At 36.4% G+C, this 23,893-nt stretch overlaps 1 protein-coding gene across 7 annotated transcripts in view; it reads right to left on the bottom strand.

Moving 5' to 3' along the window:
* Positions 1-23,893, bottom strand: part of Gria4 (glutamate ionotropic receptor AMPA type subunit 4) — a 345,494-nt gene that overhangs the window by 67,826 nt on the left and 253,775 nt on the right. For all 7 annotated transcript variants that reach the window (XM_051177800.1, XM_051177798.1, XM_051177799.1 and 4 more), the window contains exons 7-10: positions 17,916-18,074; positions 11,627-11,794; positions 10,407-10,511; positions 2,938-3,048 (exon numbers count right to left, since the gene is read on the bottom strand). In XM_051177800.1, the coding sequence (XP_051033757.1) occupies positions 2,938-3,048; positions 10,407-10,511; positions 11,627-11,794; positions 17,916-18,074 (543 nt within the window). The remainder of the gene's footprint in view (positions 1-2,937; positions 3,049-10,406; positions 10,512-11,626; positions 11,795-17,915; positions 18,075-23,893) is intronic.

Below are 23,893 nucleotides of genomic sequence, written 5' to 3'. Positions count from 1 at the left end.
TCCTATTTGTGTGGTTTAGATTTGGCTTCTTGGGTTTGTTTTCAGTTTTTATTTGTCTGCAGAAATGGAATCTCTGTGTCCCCAGTCTGATGAATGTTATGGTTTTACTTAAGTTTTAGTCAGTAAGAATTAAAGATAAAAGTTTGTGTAATTACAAATTGTTTCTTATTTAGGTTAGCTTTGTCATAGTCAATATATTTGACATAGTTGTGTTTAAGGAGAGTAAATTCATCTTGAAAATGAAGATCTATTGTAGATGTACAATACTTGCAAGGAAAAATAAATTTCAACAGTAAATCATAATGAATTATGTTTCTTATTGTTTTTTTTCCCTTGAGTGTAGGAGTCACATCTGATATATCCCCAGGGTCTAACCCCGAGACTGGCACATAACAGACGGTCAGTAAGTATTTCTGAATAGCTGAATTTCTCAATCAACTTTATTTAACAATAACATATATCACAATGGTATAACACCATATAAATACAGCATACACAGGGAAAATGAAGTGAATTCAGCAATACAGTACCCATTTAGAAGAGAAGCTAAATGGTCTCCAGAGCTCACTGTTAGCTTGCTCCGTATCTAGCTAGACCTCTGTATCAGAGTCATTGCAACCTCTACCTACTCCAACTGTACTGAGTTTTTTCAGGTGACTATGGAGGGATATTACATGCAATTATCAGTATCTTATCAGCTAAAGGTAATCAGTGTTCTTCCCAAGTAATTGAGGTAAGGGGGATTGTCCTAGCTCCTAAGCTAATTCTTTAAACAGAATCAAGTTCAATTAACATTTTAAGTGAGGGTGCTCCAGAGTTTTCTGTTTTGTTTTGTCATTAAGGAACAGTTATGCAGTTGAAAAATATCAAGGGAATGATTTAAATAAAGATTACAGTTACATAAAAGACAGATACTACTTATATGTGCTATTTTGATAACAAAAATATTGTTATTATCACTATCAAGCAATTATATATATATATGAAATAACATTTTTTTCATCACTTGTTACTTAATTTTTGATATCATGCTTCTTGAAGACTAGCCATGCTTGGGAAACCAATTCTGTAATTTGACACTAGGAATTTTAAGTACCACCTTTCTCAACAGGCCAAGGAAGGAGACTCCACATTACACCCTTAGTATACATCATACATTCATTTCACAGAACAGGAAACATTTCAAAAGATTCTAAAGCAAGCAATTGTGTGTCTATTCAGAGAATGGGCACATAAATTCAGGTTCACTTTGATGAAATCTACACTTAGAGAGCCCATCATGTACAATGACTTCATTTTATGACATACGAATGGGGTTATCAGAATCACCAGTTTATTATTTTTCAACATCTATTTTATTGAGAATGATAAGGGCTGAGGATTAATTCTTCTTTTGTTCTAATAACTCACAAAAGTCACACACACACACACACACACACACACACACACACACATTTAAAAACTGTTTTCTGGTAGTCCAGAGTTGGTTATCCAAGAAGAATCCCACATGAAAAATGAGCTTAAATTTACTACTCAGGAGAACAAGATTCGAGCCTTAGTTAGGAATGGTCGAACAGCGTGGAACTCTTGTCTTTCTTGGTCAATTTCTTAAAATAGGGTTCTTCATCAGAGGCTGAAAAGAGGAGGACTGTACTGAAGTATAAATTTCCATTACTGTGTCTTTTTTTTTTAAGGAAAAGAAATACATATACATATATGTATATACATCCTGCTTTTCAAGTACCATGCAAATATTACACAATTAAGTCAGGAGAGTTTATACAAAAACACTGCCGTTGGTGGCTTTGCATTCTAAAGTAATCAACTCCCAATCAAGGCTTGTCAGATTACATTAAATTGCTAACTGGTTATCCAAAACAGGCATAACTGATTGCAATAGGCAAATGCTTATTTTTGATATTTTTATGCTTTGATTTCAGTGTCAATTTTAGAAATATGTAGACATTCCTAAAACTCTAAAACTAAAATTTGAAATTATGTAAGTTAACAGTTAACTTACATAAAGACTTCCATTTTATTTAGAGGGTTTTTATGAATAACTGATAATATATTTTACCTACTAAGAGTTAACTGAAGATCTTTGACCTTAAAAAAGGTATTAACTAATTGTTAATTACCTTTGACTACCACCAACTGTAAAGGACATGCTTCTCTTTGGAAGACAAAAATTGTTAGAATATTCTATAATTTAAAAGGCAATTCCAGGAGAACTCCTTGAAGTAGGAGCCTTAAATTTTAGCACATTTAAAATTTTTATGATATGGTCAAATGAAATATCACATTTTTCTTAATTTCTAGAAGTTCATTCAATTATATATGTCAATGAGGAAAATAATCAATGGGTGGAAATGTCTTTTTACATTAAAAACAGTTATCCAACAAAATCAATTTGGTTATATATTTTTAAAAGTAACCATTAAAATCGCCACATTCACATTTATTTTGTGATTAGAAACAGGCAAGACAGATCACTCTCCCATAATGACCTGAGACAATCATTTAAACACAATTAATAATTATTTCATTGATGCTTTTGAAAACACTGAGAATTTGGTATTTCCAACAGATGGTTTTGGGATTCGGTTGGAGCTTGGCTTCCTCAAATTCATTGTTCAGTGTTGGGGTTCTCAGAATTTCAAACATTTCCAACTTCAGTTTCACAGTCTCAATTTTTAGCATCTGAGTCGTTTTTCCCCCAAGAAAAACATTGCAACAAAAAGTAACACAAACAAGGACAATGAGAGAGGTAAGTGTGTCCAAGCTTGGGACAGATCTATTCAAAGCCTCAGTAGACTTGGGTGGATCAGAGCACTCAAGTCACCACTAAGATTCAGCTTGTATCCCCTCATCACAGCCAGGGAGTTAAATTTGCCTGTGGGTAAGACGGAACACTATAAAGCATACACCAAAACTCACCATTATAGTGGTTACAACCACTGTTCTGTTTTCAATAGCTGCTGTGTCATTGCCGAGAGTGGGTACATCTTGGATCAACACTAACTTATCCATATCATTCCAGTAGCCAACCTGCCAGATAGAGAAGCTAATTGAAAACACACCATAGAAGTGCTCCTGGAAACAGATGCAAGGTGGAGTGAGCCTGAGGAGAGGAGGGAGGGGGAACTGGGATTGGAATGTAAAAAGTAAATGAAATTAAAACAATAAAAGAAGTGCTCTTGGAGTCCTCTTTGGGACCGTGACTGCTACAAGTTACTGGGTATCCAAAACATACTTAAAACTCAGGTACATTAAGAATTCTTGTAAGTATTAATTATCATATACTTTTTAAAATTTATTAGAGGAATACTTTACATTACCCCTGACATTCTTCCTCTCCACAGACTTCTCCAGTGTCCTCCAAAATTCAATATTTGTTCCTTAATTATTTTGCAACATGTATGTACACACATATATACAACCTACTCGGGTCTTTTAACTTTGCTTATATGTGCCTGTGCCAAAGGCTGACCACTTAGGACCGGACAACCTGTGTGGGAAATTGTTCCTGGAGGAAACTGATTCTTTTTTTTATCAAGTATTGACCACTTGCATCTCATGATCTAGGGGTGGGCTGTGTGGACTTCCCCTGTCTATGTTTGCAAGACAACTGGTGATGTCATTATGCTGGTCTTGCTTTAAGTTCATGGGTGCTGCTTCCCTGACAAATACAGAAGACACAATCTCACAGCAGGTGTCCTGGTCCTCTGTCTCTTACAGTCTTTCTGCTCCCTGTTGCCTGATATCCCTAGAGCCTCAGGTGAAATGGTGGCGTTGTGGATGTTTAAGAAAAAAACTGTTGAGACAGTTTTCTCAGTTTTACAGATACTACATTTATTATATGTTTAGCAAATTCAGAATCATGAAGTAGTTAAGGGGAGCAGTGGTTCTGAATGCAAGAGACAGATAGAACCTTGGACATACTGGTCTTCTCATCTAGTGAGATGGGTCAGCACTGCCTAACATTAATTTATACAATTTCATCAAGAAAACTACAGAACATACACTAAAGTGAATGAAGAGTCATATCTTATGCAAAAAGCATTACGTGATGGTGCATGTGACTGTACCTCTACTTGGGGATGGGTGGAGATAGAAGGATTGCTGGGGCTTGTTAGCTGTTAATCTAGCTCCAGGTTTAGAGGAAGGGAATAAGGTGTAGAGTGATAGAGCAGAATTCCTGAGGTCTTCCTCTGGTCCTGCACTCATTAGTTTGCACACATCACACACATGCACATGCTATCAGTTTGTGCTAGCTGGTTTTGTGTGTCAACTTGACACAAACTAGAGTCATTAGAGAGAAAGGAGCCTCATCTTAGAAACTGCCTCCTTGAGAGCCATCTATAAGACGTTTTCACAATTAGTGATCAATGTGGGAGGGAGGGCCCAGCTTATGGTGGGAGATGCCATCCCTGGGCTGTTTGTCCTGGGTTCTATAAGAAAGCATTTATTTATGTATGTGACATATTTCTACATAAAATAAATCAGTTAGTTCCTTAAGATGAAGTATGGCAATAGAATATTATTGTAAACTGAGGAGGCATGGATGAACTTCTACTATTGGAGGATAATGATAACTGCTACACAAAGAATACTGCTCTTGGACATGCCTGCTAAAGTTACTTTGCATAGAATATTGAATTTGTTGATATTATTGTCTATGCTTTTGGTATGAAAAACCCTATGGAGGCTAAACAAATGACTCAAGATTACAGTCCAGTAGGGTGAGAATTTGGAACTGAAGCTTATATAATACCAAATCCTTACAGTTTTACTTTGTATGCTGCATGTTTTCCAAAAGTGAGTGCTCAGTTAATGTTTGCCAGGCTTCATTTCTTAATGATGTTAATAAAGCTCAGGTCCCCTATAAAATGTGTATACTTGCTGACAGGTCTGCAATCAGTGTCTGATCCACTGTGGTCTAGAAAGCTCTCTTACTCTGTCAAGTATCTTAACTGACATATTAGTATGTCAGAACATTAAGCAAAACATTAATATTGTCAAAGAAAGAAAATGATTCACAAGGATTTCAATTAGAAATTATAGTACATATATATTTCATAGTTACTTTCAAATGTATATCAACTTCTGGAGGAAGATAACAATTCTTTGAAACTTTTTTTTTTACTTAAAAATAATTTTGAAACCCCTTTCCTTCGATTCCTACATGGACTTTTAAAAGATTTCAGTGGCTTCTTGTAACTATCTTTCTCATAGGATGGGCTTGTATGCTCATAGAGGGTTTTACAGCGTGGCACTCCATTAAAATATAGCCAACCCTGAAGATCAGTGCAGCCCATTTTCAAACAAGAAGAGAGTTTTTCTTTATCAATGAATCCCATTTGGGAAAACACCCATGGATCTGGGTTCATTTTGTAACATTCACAGTTATTGGTGAGTCTCTGAAATAACTGCGTAATGATCCCTCCCAGGAGGATAAATGATTCAGAAGTGCTGTAAATTAAAATAATAAATTAAATTTCCATTGTTTTGCCTTATATTTACATGTAATTCTAATGAAAAAAGAAAGCTAGACATCTAGTCTATGGTAGGTTTCATCAAGGATTTATTTAAATAAGTAAATAATACCTTTTATTTACTTTTAAAAGTTATTACAAATTTATTGGAAAGTTATTAATTATACAGATAATTTCAGAAAAATGTGCTGAAGTTTGAGCTCGAGCTGGAGTTTCTTTTTCTACTCCATTCCATTCCAACATATTTTTTAAACTATAGATTGTCTTGTGTGATCTCATATGTTAAACAACTAATTAAGAATTGTTCCCCTAGAGATTGAAAATGATTTTATATTAACAAACAAAAAATATGGAAAGATTTAAATCACTAAACTTGCAATAAATGTCAGAAAAAAATGTTTATCTTTGGAATCTGGAGGGTTAAATTTCCACAAATATAACAACTTGAATCAGATACAGCACCAGATAAAATAGAGTGCATAAGTAAAGTCCCTGTGTGTGTAGTAGACTTGGTTGGGGCTAGGTGTTTTGGCGCATAGGAGTCTATTTCTACTATATTGATGTCTTAGAGAGGTGCTTCATCCAGCTCTGTCTTGAAAAGTCTAACTTCATCTTCATATCGGGTCTGAATAGAAATCTTACAGCTTGGGGACAGCTGCTGTAAATTTACCAAGAGAACAGCTCTGGAGACACTGGAATTTTCTCTTCTCTCTAACACCACCACCTATTGTAGCTGATTCTCCCTGAGCAGGCTACTTAATTTGTCTTGGTCCTAGATCTCTATAAGTTGAGAAGAATTCATTAGTTTCACACTGTCAAGAGGAAAAAAAAACATGGAAGCAAATATTGGTTTTCCATGATAGTACCCAGCATACGACCTACACTCAGTAAATGAAATTTAACCATCAAGATTTCCTGAACCTCTGGAACACACCCTCTGGAGCCCTGGGGTGGTAAGTCATGCCCTTTGGAGCCCTGGCACATGTGTGCATGTGTGCATGTTTGTGTGTGTAAGAGATGCCCTCTGGAGCTCTGGGGGCCAGTAAGCAAGGAGATTCCATTCATCTAGGGACCTGCTTCAGAAAACCTTGTGCTTTGACTTTATGAGATACACAATCAGGCTTACTGGCACAGAAGCCAGACAAGCTGATGGTTTGCTTTTCTGATGTATGTTCAAAGCTTATTCCCTTACTGGTAAGTATCCAATTTACAAGAATGATTGCTCACTTTTCAGACACATCTTGTAGTCTCACCAGCATAGTGTTTCTCACACTAGCTAGCTTATGTTTAAGTTTAATATTACTGGCATACCACCTTGCTGATCACTGCCACCGGGAAAACGAAGACAGATAAGCCTGCACATTTTCACACTTCATTTTCTTATAAGAGTCTTGGCTGGATGTCAGCTGGGTGTGAAGCCATCTGTGCATCACTCTCCTAACTCACTCCTTAAATTCCTCATTGAGAAACCTTAGTTCCTGTTACCACTATGGTTGACAGGCCATGAAAAGACTTAGTAGTATAAATAGCCCACAAGGTATTATTGTGAGCTAACACCTATTTCCTCTTCCTATTCTTTGAATTTTACTAAGAGCAATTTGACTAGCCATTGTTACTGTGTTGTAAGATAAAAGGTCACCTTTTGCATTAAAACGATTCTGCTTAGTCCTCTAGCTCTACAATCTTCCTTGCACGAACCAAAGGTGGCTGCTCTTCCCTCTGCCTACCCAGGAGTTAACAGTTTCAGTTGTCTATGGAATACTCTGTCATGTCTATAGCTCACTGAGAGGTTGGTAATATGCCAGAAGCCCCAGAATTTCCTCTTGCGATAGTTGAGAGCAAAGCGTTGGAAAAGCCATTGCATTTCTACACATGTCCTTGACTGTTCTGCTTCCAAGTCATTCCCACCACTGTTGCCTCTTCTACCTATCTAACCCCTGTCTCTACAGCTAACTTTAAACCTCACATCTGCCTTGCAACCTGGCTTGGTGATAATTTCCTCCAGCTCTGAGTGGCCCTTTCCTTTTACAGTGCCACACGCCTCCTCTTTAACTAAGAAATGGACTGCATGTCTTAGCTTTCTTAAAATGAAATTCTTCGATCTGGGTTTGTTCAGGCAAAGCTTGTGTTAAAATGTTCTAGGGTCACGCATATTTCAATACAATTTCTTTTGTACGGGATACATAACTTCTTAGGGCATAATTTTCTTATTAAAGAAAAGGAAACATAGTAAAGGCCAACTTGTAGGCTGATTATGAGGACTGCATTATATAAAGCATCATGTCTGGGTGCTTGGAACGTAGTAGGGCTTCCATAAATTGTAGCTGTTATGTTAAATAAACTATTTCTCAAACAGCCAAATGTTGAGAAACAGTTTTTGAAAGCTGATGTTAACATCTCTCTTTCTTGACTTCCTAGATAATCCTACAGAAAAGAGAAAGTTAAGAATCCTAGGAATGAGTCACTATAAAATATTTAGAAACAACTACTGTTGTGAGATTATATGGCTCAATTGCTTAAAGCCCAGCTCAGAGGCTATCTCTTCCTTCTCCTCTCTTTCTCTCCTTCATGCCTTTCTTTGACACAGGTTGTCACTATATAGGCCTGTCTTGGACCTCACTCTGTAGACGAGGCTAGCCTCTCACTTGCAGACATCCACTTGGATCTTCATTTGTCATGCCTGGCTAACTCAGCTTCTTAAGCAGTGGCTTACCAATATATATATATATATATATATATATATATATATATATATATATCTCACCAATAAAAAGTTTCTGATACTTCAGTGATCACATCTTATTCATAATCAAATGTGCACTTAGTCAGGGTTTTGCTGGATCACCTGCTTATGTTGCATCATGTGACTTCACTACAGCCTTAATTTCTGAATACACAACATGGACGCTTTGTACTACAAGCCATAATGGCACATGACACTGATGCATTCTGTCCGAAAAACCTTTTCTCAGGCTTGAGACTTCTATATGCTGTTCACTGAAGTGTTTTTACTGTACACATAAAGTTTTAGATCTCATAGAAATAGAATGGATTAATTATGGAAAACAAATACCTAATATTTTCTCCTATCATTCCATAACTTGAAGACACCACTGTGTTGGAATGGTTTATTTACTTACTTAGGTTTAGAGATGGGGTTCTCCTGCAGCTTGTTACATAGTTGAGGATGACCCATACCTATAGATAATTTTTTTATTGCCTTATTGCTTCCTGAGCACTGGAGTTCCAGGCATGTTCTACCACTCCTAACTCATATGTGGTTTGATTTTCAAAGTTTCTGCTTGATCTGCTGACTTGATTTTTACAGAAAATGTTGGATGGATTTTGGCTTGAGATTAGGACAGGATTTCCAGACATTTTCAAAATGTTTTTGAACAGAAATGTCTTGAAACATACTGCTGCGGACATTTTACACTGTTGAAACATACTGCTGCGGACATTTTTCACTGTTGAAACATACTGCTGCGGACATTTTTCACTGTTGAAACATACTGCTGCGGACATTTTACACTGTTGAAACATACTGCTGCGGACATTTTACACTGTTGAAACATACTGCTGCGGACATTTTTCACTGTTGAAACATACTGCTGCGGACATTTTACACTGTATATTTATGTGATGCACTCTTCTCAGCATTGACAGAATCAAAACAAGTGACCAATGGGAGGGAAAAGGCACTATCTTTTTCAGAGTAAATTTAATTTTTCATGTAAAAATAGTCCAGCACATCCATGTCTTTAGTATTCATAAATGATAAAATTATAGCTATTCTAAATAATTTTTAAATATAAAGTTCCTTATGAATTTTAATCGATAAATGTTTGATTTGTTTGCCTACTTTATATGTCTGGCTTCACATAAAAATGTCTCAGGTAGAAGAAAGTCTTGAGAAGAAAGGTTTAGGCAGCTCTGATGTAGACTACTTTGGGCATGCTGGGAATATAAATGATCTGAGCCCTCATGCCTGAGAGCTGTAAAGCTGCTTTTTGCTGATGTTTAGCTCTAATTACCAACTTGATACAACCAGAACCACCAGGGGCCAGGCTCTCAATGAGTGTTGTGTAGATGAGAATTGTCTTAATTGATACCAGAAGACTCAGCCCACTGAGGCAACCCTATTCCATAACAAGGGCTTCTGAACTGTGTAAGAGTGGGGCAGTTGAGGTGAGCATAAGCATTCACATGAGTAACATGCATATCATTGTTTCTCTTGACTGTAGATGTCATGTGACCTACTACAAGTTCCTGCCTGTACCTGTAGTCAATGATGAACTGTAAAATGTAACTGTAAGCAGACTAAAATAAACCCTTTCTCCTTTAAGTTTCCTTTTTCAAGGTATTTTTTTTCACAGTCACAAAAATGATGCTGAGATATTTTTGAAGTGTAAGACCTTGATGCCAGCACTTTCTTAGACTAGCATTTCTCTCCTTCCATTGCCCAGTAACTATCTTCCATTTGCTTTCCTTTGTTTGCTTGACTTGGCCTGGCTACTTCCAGAGCCAATGGTGAGTATGAAGTACACACACTTCTAAGCAGGGACACTCTAAAGAGTCACAGACCATACATGGGCCTTCTTATTGTGTTATGTTCTTTTCTGTGCAATCATTTTTTTTTCAAAATTTGTTTGCCAAGTTCCTCTTGTTACATTGCGCCTTTTGTGAGTTACAACGCATGGCACCAAGTTCATTGTTTTATTTTGTGACATCATTAATAATTCATGACACAAACATTTATCTTAGCATAGACCATCAAGATAGTACAAGTTGAGAGCATCACTTGAAAATAGAAATGTAGAACATCGAGCTTTCTTTCTCCTATAAGCCTTTAAGAGTGTCATGTGCAAAATAAGAGAACAATTTTTATTTTTCAGATAAGTCATAGCTCACCTTTCGAGGTCCTGTGCTTTTTAGTTCAAATACATCCATTGTGTAATTAACTCTACGTCCATAGTGGTCAAATTGAACATTCCCAGTCAGTCCTTGAATTCGAACCTGTGAAGGAAAAAGAAAACATATACATATTCATTTGCAGCTTCACTTAGGGAAATCTCCTACGACTAGGCTAATGTCCATAGAATGCTATTGAATTAAAAGCTACAGTCAGTTCTCTGGAATGTTATTGGATGCTTGAGCTACTGAGATGGAACCTGGAGGAGGAATATGAAAGGATATTAAAAGTTATTTTGCTCTATACTTAGGAGATGAAATTTTTGTATTATAAAGTTTTCATTTTAACTAACATAATTCTTTCCCAATATTGGAATAGCCTTTATAGAAAAGATTTGTATTTGCTTAGCGATAGTTTACAGTTTTCTCTATATCATATATATATATATGTGCATATATATATATGCATAATATATAGTATTTCCTTGCAGTATGTAGAAAGCTAAAAGTACAGTATTTAAAAATATCCACTCACATTGAATTCCAATGTCTTTTTTGACTCACATGCATTTAATTTACACTTTGAACTTAGTACATTTCAGAGAAGTTAAATAATTCTTACATATAATATCTTTAACACTTATTATTTGACACATACTGTTTATGTCGGTAAAAAAGAAAAAAAACTAATATTTTAATTCAAAGTTAAAGATGTCTTGAAGCAGTCCTTAGCTCTGACAAATATTTCTTCTTCTTTTATGATGCAGTTTTAGATGTGTTGGACTTCCAATGGCTGGTGAAGCCAACGATGCTTTCTGGTATATGAGCTTTAAGCAGATATGAATGACATTGTTGAAACAATGCATTCATTTGTATTTTCAGCAATTCCCTGAAACAACAATCTGCTGATTCAAAATGGTAGCTGCTCTGCCAGGCTGGGTCCTTGAGTCACTTTATGGAGCACAGGGTTCTTGCTAACCAAAATGTGTCTACACCGATCCCCTTCATGTTTCTAGACTTTGTTGGATTTGAGATGTTATCTCCACTACATAGCCATAAAAGGAATAAACACAGAGGTTCTACTTAAAATGTTTTGACATTGTAGGAGGCTTGATATGTTAACATGAAAATTGTAATAGACATTAATGCTCAGATGAGTTAGCTTTTTTAAAATACGATATTTATAAAAGATCATACAATAAAGCAAAAGTATGAGTTACCTGTTTTAGTGTTCTCTCCATGTCAATTCCCTGGCCCCAGGGAGCAGCAGGGTTTGCCAGACAATCCCCAGCATTTCCTCTCCTTGAAATGTCAATTTTCTGTCTTCTGAGACTTCGAAAGGTTTCAGCCATCACCAGAACTCCATCATACGTCAGAGCAGAGGTGTACTGAGCATGTTAAAGAGTGGATAAGGCAGATGTTAAAGTCTAGCACAATGAGCAATCTGTATCTTTGTTGGTTTATGAAAAAAACTCCATCTTTTCCCAAGAGCCAGCATGGTACTGATAATTTATTGATGGTGGCTTTGGGAATACTTGCTCTTGCTTGAACACAAAGACTGTATGACACATCTTATTGTTTTTCATTTTAAAGGAGAAAACCCACTCTGCAAATTGAGACTAGAAAGCACAAATTTCCATCATTTGGAATAAGAAAGGCTTCAGGTTGGGAATTTAGATTGTGTTTCAGAATGAACAGCTAGATACTACACTATATCTTGCATTGCACTGGTGAAGGCCCAGCAGGTCTGGGTTGTCTTATTCTATCCTTCTCCCCCCAATGCCTAACAGTGTTTTCTGAGACTTGCTTTGCATTCAGCCTGAAGTATCTCCATTTAGCCTCCCAGAGGAATTGTTTGTTGTTTTTGAGAAATGTAATGCTAGGAATAATATCTATTTTATTCAACCCTAAAACAGTGTATGCACCTGTCATCCAATGAATGTGCCCAAGAGAACTTATCATTGCCTTACATTTCCAACTCCCCATCACAGTATCAATGTAGAAATACTAAATAGAAACTATCTTTCTAATGACCATCCATTGTTTCTCCTTAGGAAAGGAGTGAGACAGGGAAAGAATAGAGGAGAACAAGAAAAGAGATACCATAATAGCTGGAGCCATTGTAGATTTAAAGAGAAATCTGGCACTAGGAAAATGCCCAGAGATTCACAAGGATGACCCCCAACTAACAATCTAAGCAATAGTGGAGAAGCTACCTTTATTGCCCTTTCACGATAGTGAGATTGACAACTACATAATATGCCATCCTAGAGCCTTCATCTAGGAGCAGACAGCCACAGCTAAACACTAGAAGAACTCCTGGAATCCAGATACAGAGAGGGAGGAGTGATGAGCAAAGGGTCAAGACCAGGCTGGAGAAACCCACAGAATCAGCTTACCTAAGCAAGGGGGAGCTCATGCACCCCAGTCTAATAGCAGGAAACCAGGCCCCCTGAATGTGTGTGTTAGTTAGGAGGACTAGGTAGTCTATGAGGCCTCGAGTACCTCGAGTAATAGATAAATATTTATTCCTAGTATACAAATAGACTTTGGGAGCCCACCCTACATTGACGGATACTTTCTCAGCCTAGGCCCTGCCCCAAATGATTTGTCAGATTTTGAAGACTCCCTATGGAAGGCCTCAACCCTCCCCCTCCCTGGGGAGCAGAAAGGGGATGAGAATGAGAAGGGGTTTATTGGGGGTGATAGGGGAGGGCGGGAGGTTGAGGGAACTGGGATTAACCTGCAAAACAACCTTGTTTCAAATTTAAATTAAAAAAAAGGAAAAAAAATCAAAAAAGAGTGAGTCCCCAGCACAAAATTATTTGTAATGCAGTGAGGTAAGACCAAGAGGAAAATCTGATCTGGGAGTAAATTTGGTGATGTTTGATTAGAGAATTACTAAACATCTAAACATCTGGGTGATAGAACAAATTCTGTGGTGATATATTGTTTATGATTTATTAAAGGCACTGGAGATCAAAATAGCAACACAACCATACTAATTAGCCACAGAAGCCAGGCACACACCTATATACAATCCCAGGACTCAGGATTAAGAGGTCGACAGATCTCTGAGTCCAAGACCACCCTGGGCTACCAGAGAGTGAATCAGAGCTCATGCCTTTAATCTGAGCATTTGAGAGGTAGAAACGGTAGAGACATTCAGTCCGAGAGTCAGTCTCTAGCCACATTCAGGAAAGCATAGCTGTCTGAGTCAATCTGAGGAGCAGTGAAGTCTGAAGCATTTTGAGGATCTCCCCTTTGGTCTCAACCTAGGTAGAGGTAAGAGCTAGTGACTGGCTGCTTTGCTTCTCTGATCTTCAGCTTGAAGCTTGAACCCTAATATCAGTCTGGGTCTTTTATTTATCATGCTATAATATTGTTTAAGCATAGAAGATAATGAACTATTAGGCATGACAATAACTGCATTGTCCCCTTCAGGAATTCCATATAGCACCTATAACCCCTGTGTCAGGGGGACGTCTGTGCCATGTTAAACAGTGGATGAACCTGTCTTTTTGTTTTGTTTTGTTTTGTTTTGCCTGCAAATGAAGAAAAACAATTTGGAATTCTGAATGCAGAAACTAAACTGAGGCAATATGATCATTACACAGAAAAGCTAGCATTTGAAGGAAAACTAAAACGGCATGAGTTCCAAGAAAGCACTTTTAAGTAGTCTAGGAACTGAGTATGCAGCTTGAATTGACAGGATATACAAAGTGTGTGTAATATGAGAGAGCTGTCAAGTGAACAGATTTACACAAGGCCGGTGCCCTTTCTGCACAGAGGAGCTGAGGGGAAAGAAGAAAATGCTATGGAAAATGAATGTCTTCTCTTTTGCTCCATTCAACATGTCTCTGAGGGGAAAAAGATTCCAAGTCATCTTTCTCTAAAGCAAGAAAAAAAAAAAAAAAAAAAAAAAAGGACAAGTGAAGACTTCCTCAAAAACAAACTTGTTGAAAACCTAAAGGCCAAAGGTCAAAGTGCACTGCATGTGTGCCAGGATCAACAGATCAAAACAAAACAAAAGCAAAGTATTGCTTTTTTTTCCCAGTAGTATGAAAGAAGCTGAGAATAGACAGTACAAACAAGAACAACAACAACAACAACAAAAAACAAACAAAACCAAAACAAAGCCCACCAATCACTTGCTTTCTTGGAAAATGTCCATCCATTTTTTATGAAACGTGAAATAGAAAAAGGGAGCCGTTTCACACAGTGGGACACAGTGCAAAGGAGACAGCCAAAAGGAGAAGCAAAGTTCTGGAATTTAACCGGGCAGAAAGCTGACAAAGGCTGCAGTTTAGACTGGCTTTGTCTTATCAAAGGCTCCAACCCTGTTTCATGTGCCTTACTTTGTCACGTCACAGTCTAGGAAAGCATATTTATGGATACCCAGCTCACAGATGACATGTAGAGCATGTGTATAAATAAACATTTCATTTCTGGGCTGCTTTAAAACTGCTTCTTAGCCTGGAGTTATTTGCTGTCCTACCCATCAATCAGAATAGAGAACTGAATTTTTCTCGCCATTATTAGGTACAGAAGACAAACACAGGCAGAATCAGTGTTCAGTAGATGTTGTTGGACTTTGACAGGAAATAACTAAAACATATTCAAGTTCTGTTTCTCATTCATAGGTTTATAGAATATGGAAGATGCAAGTTACAGAGCACAAAGCAGAGTAATAAAAAAGTAACTATTTACTACAGTTATTGTCATGTACTACCTAAGAACTGGGAGCAGAAGATATGTAGACACTAGCTAGGAAATATGAGAATATGAAGGTTGTTAGATGGACACTGCCCAACAGGAGTTTTCAGGAGCCAAGTGTTAAGTATGGAATGTCCTTGCTGAGAACTGAAGAGTGCTAAGGTCATGGAGAGCATACAGGAAGATCACTGAGAAGGTGAAGCTTGAGTTAAAGTTTGCAGTAAGGTTGGAGTGGATCAACAGTGCAGATCAAAGTGGAGTGCTGTGGAGGTGGACACTTAAGCTGGGTGAGTGACACAAGTGTGCAACAGTGCTGTTTAAGTGGAGCATCAGAAAGGTAGCAGAGCATTATCAAACCAAAGACATTCCTTCCCAGTGTTTAGTTCCTACTCCAAATGACAGATTTTGTTGATCCTTTCTGGAAGGCACCACCCTCCCTGTGGAGTGTGTGTTTGTGTGTGGGGGGGTGTGATGGGAAAGGGGTTGGGGGCATGGGAGTAACAGGGAACTGGGATTGAGATGTAAAATGAGAAAATAAAAGAAAAATAAATAAATGGCTTCTGGATACCTAGAATCATGCTAAGACCCATAAAAACTTTACACATGGTGTGAGTACTGTTAGAATGTGCTATATAGCTGTATTTATGAAATTACAGTGAAAATGGTTTCAATACAAGTAGATGTTAATGAACCAGAATTATTATAATCATATACCCCAAAACATCCAACACATTAAAACATAGTAAATAATCAAAAGCAATAGTATGGAGAGGGCAATTTGGAGATCATCACAGAAAGGACAGTAAAGAATCATTCTTCTGAATTCCATGTACCTCTGAACTTTTACTCACAAGCAGCCAATTCCCATATTCATCAACATATCACTTGCATTAAAATACCAAAAAGAAAGATTAGCATGCAATGAACATCTAATAAATACTTAATTTTGAAATTTCTTGACTTTATATGGTACCTCTCTAATTCCAATATTCAATAGGGGAAATTGACAGCCTATAAAACAAACCTTATAGCTAGGAAACAGAATAGCTGACTGAATTCATTGATCTCAGTTTTTCTATGTCTGAGTCTCAAATTTCATAGTAGACTCTATTGAAATATTAGAGTAAAGGAAATATTAGAGATTAAGATTCATTATGTGGTGGTCAAAACCACTAATTTGGAGTCACAGAAGCATGCTATCATTGAGATGATATCTAATATCCATTCTTTCAGATGAGACAAAATGTACCCATGACCAAATGCTAACAACACACTCATGCACTCAAACACACACACACACACACACACACACACACACACACACACACACACACAGCTATCTGTTTTATGAAGCTGGCACTCACATCTTGTTTACCATTTTTCCCAAGTGCCTCTCCTTCTGCTGTAATGTCTGTCTGAAATCTATGTTATACTCTTTTCTTTATAATGTACAATTTCATCTAATGTACATAGCTATATACTTATATGGTGTGTACATATGTAACACACACACACACACACACACATATATATATATATATTATGCAGACCATATAATACACACACATACACAGCACAGCAGAAAAGATGGGTCAATGATGAAAAGTACTTGTTGCTCTTGAAGATGACTGAATTTTGTTCTCAGGACCCATATCATTGTTCGTTGCTGCTGGGAATCACATCTTCAGGATATCTGGAACCTTCTTCCAGCCTTTTTGGGTACACTTGCATATGCAAACCCATACACAGACAAGCAAATATATAATATAAAAAAGTCAAAGAGTCCAGTGTTTTATTCTTAAATTGAAAGACAGCTTGTATGTAAGATTTATGTTTTTAATTTCTATGAATTTTTGAATTTATCTACTTACTATAAACCATTTTAAAATGTGGTTTATATCTGGGTAGAAAATTAATAATGATCATTTGCATTTAAATGTTAATTAATGAAACTTTTTAATGCAAAACTTCAAGGAGTTCACACAGAAGACAATAATGATACATTGCTTGTGTTAATCTGACAGCTCTGTTATTAAATGCAGACATTTGAAAAGTATTTTATTTTTTGATGTGTGTAAATGCTTGTGTGTATATGGCTCATGTATGAATTGCATAGCCATGCGCATCTGTAGGTATGTTCACATGCACACTTATATCTGGAGGGTAGAAGTCTATTCTGCTGCTCTCCACCTTGTTGTTTAGGACTAAGTCTTTCACTGGACCTCAGTTCTCATGGCTGTCAGTGAGCATCTGGGAATGATCTGCATCCACTTTTCAGATTTTGAAATATAGGAGTACTCTGCTGCACTAGTTTACGCTGGGGCTCTGACCTCGGCTCCTCATGCTTACATAGCCAGTCTGTTATCCACTGTACCATCTACATAGACCCCACTATTTATAAATTTCTCAGTGCTTTGGTCATACAAAGACAGTGAGAAGATGCTACAATGTGTTTGAAAAAATAAGAAAAAGAATTATAGAATAAAATTATTGACATAGGTGTGACTATTTAAAACACTTGCTCCTTTTGCATGGGACCCAGGTTCTGCTCCCAGTGCACACACAGTGGCTTAAAACTGGCTTACAAACAGTTCTGGGGATCTGGCTCCTTATCCTATTTTCTGAGGGCACCAGGCATGCCCATGGTGCACAGACATACATGAAGGCAAAAATATTCACACACACACACACACACACACACACACACACACACACACACACACACACACACACTAAAATAACCCAAAGATTAAAAAAGACAACAGTACACAATATACAAAAACAAGTAGATACCTTTGGAGGTGTTTCAGATCCTGGATATTCTCTCTGATCTAGTTTCTTCCATCGATCCATTAGTTTGGTTACCATGGGCGTATTAAAATCTACCAACTGGAATCCAGTGACATTTGCTCCACCGTGTATAAATCTCTCAAGAGAAATATCCTTGAAACCCTATAAATTAGTAGAAATCTTATCAAACTTAGTTCATTAAATGTTTTGGTTCTTCAACTGTACATAGGCTAATGCAGATTTCCTTCTTAGTCCATACAATCACAATTCTGTTGATCCAAGAAGAAACATATTATTTCACTGATAACCAAGCAAATTGTTAGTGAGAGGCTGGTTATGTGAACTAATAGCCAATATTATGTACCAAGTTTTATAATATATCAGGACTTACTATATGGCAGGTTTTGTGGTGATTACAGTATAGTTTATCTGTCTATATTAATAATTTCTTGCTTACTAGACAGCTCTGATATATTTTAAGATAAGAGACTAAGGATCAGTAAAGAAAAAAAAACTTTTCAAGGTTACATCCATATACGATAGAGCCAGGGTTTGGTCAGATGAATTGATGGCTGTGTTGAGCCTTTCTATTTTGTAGTTCTTCATATTGTTATAGAAAGGTGTACTTTTAATTCTATTGTTATAATAATACCAGGAGAGAAAAGGCACAATAGAAACCCAGGCTTTGATTCTCATTTCTGTTGCATTCTGACTTTAGATTACCTCCAGGTCAAAACAGCAGGAAAATATTCCCAGTATGCATTCAGTAATTGTGAGGGATTATTAATTAATTCAATTAATGGATATTTATATTGGGCCTATTTTGTAATAGCCTACTTGACAGCTCATCAGTAACATTCTCATTTCATTGAGAAATAAACTAGACAGCACAAAGCAAATTGATGTGTTAGAAATGGGGGGAAAAACACACTACCCATCAATCTCTAGCTACTGAACTGTCAGTGGAGCATTTGTGTGCTTTTAGAGCAGACCTGCAGGCAGGCAAATCATTATATTGTTTTCTAAAAGCCATAGTAATTCAGCTTTTGCATTAGCTACTAATTGATGAGATTATATTTTTTCTTTCAGTCTTAGCTGAAATAGAAGGTCTGCTAAGCCTTCTGTGTCACTCTAACCACAGCTGCAAGATGCAGGCAAACTATGGCCCCCAGGGATACCATCAAATGCAGCCTGTCAGACAGTACACTGAAGGAAAAGGAAAAACAATTACCGTGTCTAACTGTAACAAATGCCTGTCAGTTATGGTTTGAATGAATGGGGAGTGACTTGGTTAATTTTGTCTGTTTGTTTGATTAAGGTAATATTTCCCCTTTCATTTAAGTTCTTATAATTTTATATAGAAAACTGATAGTATCTAGACTGTGAACCAGTTTCCTTGGCAACAGTTACTTTGGTGAGCATCTATTTTTGTTGGAATCTACAGAAAATCATGTAACTGAAGGGCATCTAGGGCCCCACTATAATGAAGTCACTTACTTCCCAGTTACTACTGGTTAACTATAAAAACAAATAATGTTCCTGAGGGCAGGGGTGAGCAAGGAGAGCTCCTCCTCCTGAAGAAATGGCCTTCTATACTTGCCTGCACTTCACAGTGGCTAATGAACTCTCCAGATTAATTCCCAACTTGACTTCTTTTTTTAATTTCCATTTGTACTTTGCAGATCCTCTCCTGAGAAAATGTTTGAAATTACAGGTGGCTGATATCTCAGTGATGATGTATGTCCATAATAAGCTCATTACATCATCAATGTTAATAAAAATCCATCTTTTATGTTTTCTCTGACTCAAGTTAATATTGCTGCTATGTTTTAGACACTAAGCCATGTCAAGATCACTTTAGTGCAGTTACCAGATATATTAAGAGGAATGAGGAAGGCTCTCATATCTTTTAGAAATGACTCTGAAGTTGATTATTATCCTTTCAAGGTCAGTGAAGGATTGTGCTGGGATTTTGATGGGGATTGCATTGAATCTGTAGATTGCTTTTGGCAAGATTGACATTTTCTACTCTGTTGATCCTAAGTATCCAAGAGCATGAGAAATCTTTCCACTGTCTGGTATCTTCTTTAATTTCTCTCCAATGCCATCCTATCTGCCTACTGACATGTTCCCAGCCATGATAGTAAAAAGTGTATGCCCCAAGTAAGTCTTCTCTATAAGTTGCTTGGTCAGGGTGTGTTATCATGATAATAGATAAGTAATTAAGACAGGCTCTCAGTTGGCTCAGGCTTGAGCAACAGGGAAAGGGATCTTCAATTCAATTAATCTTGCTAGAAGTGACGTGCTAGCATACTGCCAGTAAGTACAACATCTAGGACATGACATTCCTGTGACATAGCAAATGTCAATTTATACCCATTTTGTCAGTGCAGAGCGAAATATGAACTGAATGGTAGCTAATTGAGAGGATAAATTCAACTTAAAGGCGATACAAGACAACCATAAACACTGCTGAGTATTAACAACCCTTTGCATCTTTACTCATAAAGAAGCTGGAAAATATTTAAAAAAAATAGTAATCTGCTTTCCTTTCAGTCAATCATACTAAGAAGGTAGGATTTCTGTGTGATTCCCTACTCTGTTTCTTGGTTCATTCAATTATTTTGTGATTGTTTACTTGCTTGTATTGAATTTTTGGAGACAGGGTTTGGTGTGCTTAGAACTTATTATGAACCCACACAGGCCTTAAATTCATGAAATCTTCCAGCTTCAGCCTATTCAATGGTGGGATTGCTGCTGTGAGGCATGATACCTGGCTCTCCCTTAAATTTTCATTTAATGAGTATCTTAAGTTTTCCAAGCTCACCTTGAATTTATACAGCTCAGGGTGGCCTTGAAGTTACTATCCTCCTGTACCAACTTCCCAAGTGCTGGGATTATAGATATTAAATACCACACCCAGTCAAAGGATTATCATTTTAAAATACCATATTTCAACCAGGTTCTCTAAGTTGTTAACCTTGTTTATATAAAGAGTTTCCTTGATTTTCATAAAAATAATGGTTATGAATTCATCGTGCAGTTCCCACATATTGATATTTATTTAGCTTTATTCTCTTTTTGGTAAACATAGGTTTTACTCTATATTGACTGCTTTGATCTTGAAATTGTAACAGAATCATTCTGCTAAAAATGAATCTGGGATATATGTACTGATGGGAGATGTCATTCTGTATATGTTTCTCACACTGGTTTAATGAATAAAGCACTGTTGGTCATAGGAAAGCAAGATAGGAGGGACTAGGAGACAAGGAGGAAAGAGGAAGTAGTAAGGAGGGGTCAAGATGGAGAAACCTGGGGAGAAGAGTCTCTGGCCTCTTTCCCTGGTAAGAAGACCAGGTGGAATTATTAGATTAACAGAAATGGGTTAATAATTAAGACAGAGCTAGCCAATAAGAAACAAGTAACGGGCCAACAGAATTATATCAAATACAGAGTCTCAGTGTGTTAATTGGGGCTGGCGTGGTGACGGGACAAGTCCGGGGGGCGGGTGGAAAAACCATACTCCTTACAATGTACCCACTTGATAATAAGGGTAGTAAACTTTAATGAAAGGTGAAATGTTAGTCTCCTATTAATTGTAACTTATAATTAAATAAATAATTTAAAATTTAAAAAAGTTATTTCAGAAAGTTTGTTATCATATTATGAATACAGTAAATGCTTATTTACTTGTGGCCTACATACATGCATTAGAACTCATGCATTAGCTCATAATTATTTTGAAAAATTCCTTATACTATTGCTGTATGATAAACATATTTTCTCAGTTTGGATAATGTTTATCCCATATTATAATATTTAATAAAAGTAGCATGTTAACACATTCCTATCTTATTCCTATTCTTTTCTTATTTTAACTTAGTTTCATCTCCACCTTTCTGTGTAGCCTAGGGTGGCCTTGGACTTCTGATCCTTTTGATTATTCCCCTGAGTTCTAGTATTTTAGGCCTGTACTTCCACATTGAGTTTATACAGTACTCACCATGGAACCCAGGGCTCTCTGTACATTCTAGGTAACCCTCTCTTAACTGAACTACATTCCTATCCCCTATATCATCTCTAATTTTAGGATTTAACATTAAATTATAATGTTAATACAAAATTTTACTTGGATTCTAAACAAATTTTGCATTTGAGAATCCTGTGTATGTAGTTCATAAAAAATGGTTATGGATTGGCTAAAAGAATCAAAACTACTTATTCTATAGTGATGAAAGTATGCCAAGAGAATCCATAATAAATACTGCACATTATAACATAGATGGGTGCATGTCACTGCTCAAATCATCATGAAAGATTGCTATTTTTAGTGAGTGTTATGCTTCTGTTTCAAGGAAACAAATGGTTTTCTATTTCGTATGTTGATATTTTAGTATAAATATGCTGCCACCCACTAAGGCTGTTTAAGGCAAGTAATGAGATTTATTATCAGACTATAAATATCAATTCTTTCTATTTTGAATTGTCTTATTATTCTAGCTGCCAATATAAGCCACTCATTTCTGTGATAGTTTATAACATATTGATTTTCCTTTCTAAGTACATTGTTTAGAAAGAATATATGTCAAAACTGTCCATTTGTGGTAAAGAAATTAATTAGAAACTCATTATATAATGTCAATGAGAATAGAGATATCCCTGAAAATATGCTTTTATGCTACATTGATTAATGACAAAATATATTTGTTTAAATATTTGTACTTTTACAAACAGATGGGACACGTAAACAGTGGGGCTACTAAAATAAATAGAAAAGACAAGACAAATTTACTGATATTGCTATAATAACTCATTGTGTCACAACATTTATTCTACTCAAGAAATACAGTATAATAATTTTCATAATCTATTGCTATAGTATATTGTTCCAACTCTGTGCTGAAATCCAGGCTTTCTTTTAACATGTAATGGCACTCTCAACATACAGAAAAGTGACAGGACTGAGTCTCTTTTCTATACTTTATCAGCTTTCCTTCTTGGTTCAAGAATACGGTTTTCATCAAGGACATATGTGATGGAAATGATAGAAGAAGCATGGAGGTATTGTTGCCTTCCCTAGGATAAGCCACATTCGGGATAAAGGTCTACGATTGTGTTGGTTTGTATAAAAAGTGGCATCCATATGCTTATAGGATGTATGGCCTTGTTGAAGGAAGTGTGTCACTAGGGGTGGGCTTTGAGGTTTCAGAAGCTCAAGCTTGTCCAGTTTGTCAAAAGATCCAGATGTAAAACTTTCAGCTATCTCTCCAGCACCATGTGTGCCTATATGTCACCATGATTCCTGCCATGAGGATAATGGACTAAGCTCCGAATTGTAAGCCAGCCAATATTAATTTGTTTTCCTTTATAAGTGTTGCCATAGTCATAGTATCTCTTTACACAATAAGACCTAAATAAGCCAAAGAAGAAACTTCCCTATAATCAAATAAAGGAGCTAATTTCCACAGTCAATTTCCCCAACTGGTGGGTTCACCAAAAGAGCCTTATTTGATACTCTACAGAGAATTGTCTGGGGCATGCAATAATTTCACTATGTGCTGTTTATTATCTTCCTCTATGTGAGTTGACAGGTTGATGTAGTTTAAAAACAAACACATTGTTCCTATTTGAAATATTTGTGTAATTACCCATTATATCTTGTTTTTCTTAAAATTGGAGAATATATGTATCTGTAGACTAGCATTTATCATTAAGATGGACAAAAGGCCAGTGATTTGACAAATGATATTATGGTAAAGAAAATATTACAATTACTTTTAAATGTCTCCCTGGCTGATCCAATATAATTCGCATAAAATGCATACTGAATTAAAATATATTATTTTTAATCATTAAAATATGTTGATTATTGTAATAACATAGCCAAAAATACAATAAATAATGTAGTTTAACCATTGATTATAGCATTATTTTAAGACACAATCTTTATTATTTTGACTCTTAGTAAAAGTAGAAAC

Source organism: Phodopus roborovskii, unplaced genomic scaffold (assembly GCF_943737965.1).
Source record: "Phodopus roborovskii unplaced genomic scaffold, PHOROB, whole genome shotgun sequence".
NCBI lineage: Eukaryota > Metazoa > Chordata > Mammalia > Rodentia > Cricetidae > Phodopus > Phodopus roborovskii.
This window is presented reverse-complemented; position numbering and strand designations above follow the sequence as displayed.